Source organism: Echinococcus granulosus, assembly GCF_000524195.1.
Source record: "Echinococcus granulosus chromosome Unknown EG_S00064, whole genome shotgun sequence".
NCBI classification, from domain to species: Eukaryota; Metazoa; Platyhelminthes; class Cestoda; order Cyclophyllidea; family Taeniidae; genus Echinococcus; species Echinococcus granulosus.
In genome coordinates, this window is record NW_020170444.1 from 432,140 (window position 1) to 436,999 (window position 4,860).

The following is a 4,860-nucleotide window of genomic DNA, read 5'->3' on the forward strand; positions in this document are numbered from 1 at the left end:
TGTTACTTGTTTGGTTAACTTCCGATTTTAGTAAAGAGTCCACTCTGGCGTTTTGCCATAGTACTGTCGTCGGGTGAGCTGGCCGCCGGGCCAAGCCAGTAGCCCCAATCCCTTCTGTATGTTGATAAGACATTTCATGGAGTACACGAATTAGTTAAACAATTTGATTTTTTAAATAGCGTTTAAATGAGGACATACTACTAGATCTCCTAATACTGCGATAGGCATTTACACTTTGTTCTTATGTAGATAACGCCGTTTACAAAGCATGTTCATCCTAAGAGCACTCAAAGGGAAGAGGGTGGTTTTGGCTGAAGCCTATAAATTCCTCCGCAGCGAAAAACAACTAACAAAATTTTTTGTTTGCCAAATGTTAGAAAGTAGGTCAGCACTATCTCTGATCTCGTAGAGGAGGTATACAGTGGCTGTAGGTATTGAGGAACATTTAACTCCAATCAGATAATTACTGCAGTACGGTAATCATTTGTTTACCTCTTGGTTTTGGCAACAGGCCACTTAGGAGCGCCGTCATTGTGCCTCTAGGTCATGTCATTTGCCCCAAAACCTTTCTGCACAGCGTCAAAATGTGTATAGCCTGAGCATTATGGCCTCTTTCATTTCAGAAAGCTACAATTACTTAACTTGAATAAATTAGCTTTTAATCAACTTAGTGAAAAGGCAAAGCAGCGCCGAATGTAACAAATTTTACCGCTCCTAGAACACCGCATGCGCTCATGAACCGGTACATTGGTAATTTGCTTAATGTCAACGCAGTATGAAGACTATTTATTTAACGTATGTGCCACGGGCTGACGCCTTCTCAGAGGACCTATATTTTCATCTTTTTCAGGGGTCTGTTACGCTTCCGAGAAAGGACTTCAAAGATTTTAATCAAATCAGATACAGTGTAGAAAGAAATACAGTAGTGGCAAGAATGGGCGCACTTCACGTGAATAAGCCATGATTCATTAAAAACCAAATTTCTTTGTGGAACAGGAACAGAAATCCAAAATAGTTCCTTTCATTGATAAATACCAACAACTAAATGAGGATATGCATCTAAATTAACCGATTTTACGATGAGATTTGCCAATCTGAACTTTAACCTGATCCGTGTGTCTGAAGAAAGTACAAATGATTTACCTAACTACTTAAAAGTATGGTTTCTAAGTTTGCACAAATCTAATTTATCTTACGGATGTTTTGTATTTAAGGCACCGCTTTCGAGACAGCATAGCTAATTCAGATGTTTTCCACTGTTACAGCACTGATGTAGGCAGAAGGTTATAAGTCAAAAGTTTGAGGAAGAGGCCCACACACTCGCTCACGATAACTTAAACAGTTATAAGAATCAAAACCGGCACTATCGCCAAAAATATCAGAAGTCCAAGGTTTCAACGGAGATTATCCTGAAAGTTTTAGAATCTGCAAAAAAACAGTACATAGAAATCTCCTTTTTCGCCATACATGGACGAAAAGGAGCTATAATGGAACGGATGACTCCGAAGTGCGAGCTAAAGTTCGAGCAGTGAATGTGGCACAATTTTAGGGAGTATGTTCATCAAACTATTGTCATCCTAATGAAATACCACTTCATGCCACTGTGGCCATCACATTTTCCATAACGGCATTCGGATCTGGATCTCATTTTTTAGGAAACGCCAGTGATACAACCTCCTTATTTAAATGGGAGCCTCACTACTTCGGAACGATCACTCAGTACCGCTGTCCCACCGTTTCCATTAGTCATAGACGAGGCGCTAGAGCTGTTGATAGCAATTTTGCTATTTTGGAAGCCACCCTAACGTCGTATATAGCGTTTTTTGTCACATTTTTTTCGTAACTCAGTCCACGCCGCGGAACTGACTGAGTCATAACACGCCTAAATACGAGTCACAAATGAAAACTGCACCTGCTTGTAAAAGCCGTATTTTACTCCTATCTTCCATTACTGCTCGACTAACTACTATGCATTGGCATTCTCAATGCGATTTCACCACGTTGCTTGAACTTCAAATTATTAGTACTTGATCAGGCGTCGATTTGCCATTAAAACATTGATAGTGAAGGGTGTGTGCAGAGGGAACTAACCATTTGATTCTTTGCTACACATAAAAAACACTTTCTTTATGTATGAATATAAGGTGAGAAAAAACAAAGATCAACATTTTCTAAACAGAAATGGCCATAAATTATTTAGCTTTGGCAGTTTAACAAATGGATCCTTGCCTCTGATGGTTTAGCCAATCAGGTGCCAGAAAAGGCGCTGACTCACGCTCACCGCACGTGGTACGGTTAAAATGTGGAAACATTGCGCTCGATTAATCGGTAATCGATAATCAGCATTTAAGATCTATAAAAATCATATTTGCTGGCCATTTTCAAGACCTGATTTCAATACTTGTTTGGAGTAACCGAAGGAAACAAATAGTGTCAAGCGTCAAAGGTAAAATTTATGAAAAGCCGGACTATGTATAGTCATGCGCGAAGGTGGTAAATGAATCACCAACGTACGTTTAACTACGCTACGCACGGTGTAAATAGCCCGTCGCCAACGGTAGCATATAATCCACTTGCGAGCGCGTTCTACCATCTTGGAGAGATTGGCCGGATCCATTCGAAGAATCTCGTCAAATTCCGCAAATTTGCCAGCCCGGAAGAAGACTTTCGAAACACCGAACTTGTAGTCATTGTCATTCATTCCCATCGCGTGGAATAGAGCCTGGAAAAAGAAACGAGGCAAAGTACGGGTGATCACGGTGACACCCTGGGACATCAGCTCATAATATGGCTATTTTCAGACTTCCAGATCTTACAAAACGAATGAGAGCACAAAATTAAGTTATTTTTGTAGTGGAACATTATGACATGTGACAAAGTATGGGTCAGCTTCATTTGCATAACTTGCAAATGTGTAAAACAATTCCTACTTGTGGTTCATGAAGGAAAAAACTCAAAGAGCCACGTGTTGAGGATTGCAAGGGGGACCTAGAATTATTTGCATCTACAAACAACAATAAAGTAGTTCCATTGTATTGTGTTTGGAAACTGAAAAAAATGACTGGCCTTCTTAAGAGAAAATAGGAGGTGAAAGAAGCAAACACAACTGTGATATTTTTGGTAACGACTAATTAGTTGACAAGGAAGCAAATTCTGCCTTTGACTGGAAGGCTACCAAATCCATAATAGCATCACCAATGAACTATGCGTAAATAAAAGACCTCAGGGAAGCCGGAACCATGTCTAGCTAGGAGAGCCTCACCTTGAAGAACATCCGAGGCTCCAGGCGACGCAACTTCTGCGGCAGAATGGGCTTGTAAGCAGAGTAGAGGTCGCCAAATTGGGTCCTCGACGGATAGCCCTGTTGCATTAGCATTAGCACATCGGTGAGGCCGAAGAAGCGCAGCTGTAGGAGGCAGGGACCGCCCTCGAATTCGTGATCTGCCATGTTGGAATTCGGTTTCACACAGCGAATGAAGTTGGTACCCTAGTGGGGACAGTCGGATAGGCCGGAAATAAGGAAAAATTAGGTGAAATGAAATAATAATAACAAGTCGCTGCCAAATCTGCAACTGTGTGGAAGCATGTACCACGTGTGCCTCAAAATTTTCACACCGAGTGATGGAATGCGTAGAGATAACATCCCGCATGGAATTTAATGGGCATTATTCAAAATTATCACTTTTTTGGTCTTTAACTCACTTATCTAAGGAGTAGACTGCACATTCACATCAGCAATAAGACTTACTGAGGATCGCAGTTTCGTGATGAGGTCGTTGATTTGACCCTTGAATTTGCTTCCCACACTTATGAAGTTTATTTTGCCAGCAATGTTCGACTGCGACTTCTTCAGTGTCCACGTCTTGACTTCTTTGGGCTAAAGTAAGAAGTGGAATTCAGTAAAATCTCCTCAATCGCTCTTCAGCCTTCATGACGTAAAAGTCGCTGATTTCTATACTACTACAAAGATTCGGGGAGATAGTCAAGAGATTCGTCGAACTATCAGCAGTATCAGAAGGAGCTAAGGAGTGTCTAGAGCAGTGACAACCAATGGAGCCTCACGTTATGCATCTTACGCAGAAAATCGTTTGAGCTGGAGTGCAGAAGTTCTTCAAGCGAATGATGAAGAGCGTCGTTGTTCTTGGCTATGAATTCCGTAGTTGTGTAGCAGACAGATCCAGCAAAGTGCCTCAGCAGGAAACCTTCACTATCTCGAAGGTTCTTGAACTTCTTGTCTCTTCTGGGAACCTGAAATAGTAGGACGTGATAAGACTATCCTTGTCATTCCACCAGGATAGTGCGTGCATGACCGACATTAAGCATCCCATTAGCAGGGTGCATTCTTTCGCTGCTGTTCCACAATTAACTTCTGTCTATGTGAAACAGCTAGTCGATACACACAAAAACAGTAGAAAGAAAAGCAGTTGGCGGGAAATGTCAAAATCAGTAAGCATAGCAGTGAAGAAGTCAAAGATACGGCATTGACTTCTGAAAACAAATTTTGAACTCGAATCCTATCTAAGTCAGTTTTCCGTGTGTTACGTGGCTTCTGCAGTTGGAGAGTTTCAAAAGACCTCCAGTTCATCCCAGCTGGACGACTTGGGTGGAAAACCTGAGAGACGAGAAAGAAAAACGTCAACTTACTGTAAGACGTGGATTGTTGCCATGGGATCGATGAACTTCGTTGGTGAAGTGTTCACTGTTGGAGTTTGGAAGACGGCTTTCTTCGTCCAATAGAGCCAGAATACCAAAATCCTTGGATTCGATAAGATCTGGAGTGTCAAAAGTACACATCGTGAAATATTCTTGCAAGTGATCTATCAAGTGGCAGTGGTGAAGGTTCAGACAATACATAATCTA

At 41.4% G+C, this 4,860-nt stretch overlaps 1 protein-coding gene across 1 annotated transcript in view; it reads right to left on the minus strand. All coding sequences in view use genetic code 11, as the record gives it.

The window, feature by feature from the left end:
* The window catches only part of EGR_06857 (Myosin-VI), a gene marked incomplete at both ends in the record, with an annotated part of 14,858 nt that overhangs the window by 2,893 nt on the left and 7,105 nt on the right, over positions 1-4,860 (minus strand). The window contains 5 exons of the mRNA XM_024496106.1: positions 2,515-2,722; positions 3,263-3,487; positions 3,749-3,877; positions 4,063-4,248; positions 4,645-4,772. Coding sequence (XP_024349526.1) covers positions 2,515-2,722; positions 3,263-3,487; positions 3,749-3,877; positions 4,063-4,248; positions 4,645-4,772 — 876 coding nt within the window. The remainder of the gene's footprint in view (positions 1-2,514; positions 2,723-3,262; positions 3,488-3,748; positions 3,878-4,062; positions 4,249-4,644; positions 4,773-4,860) is intronic.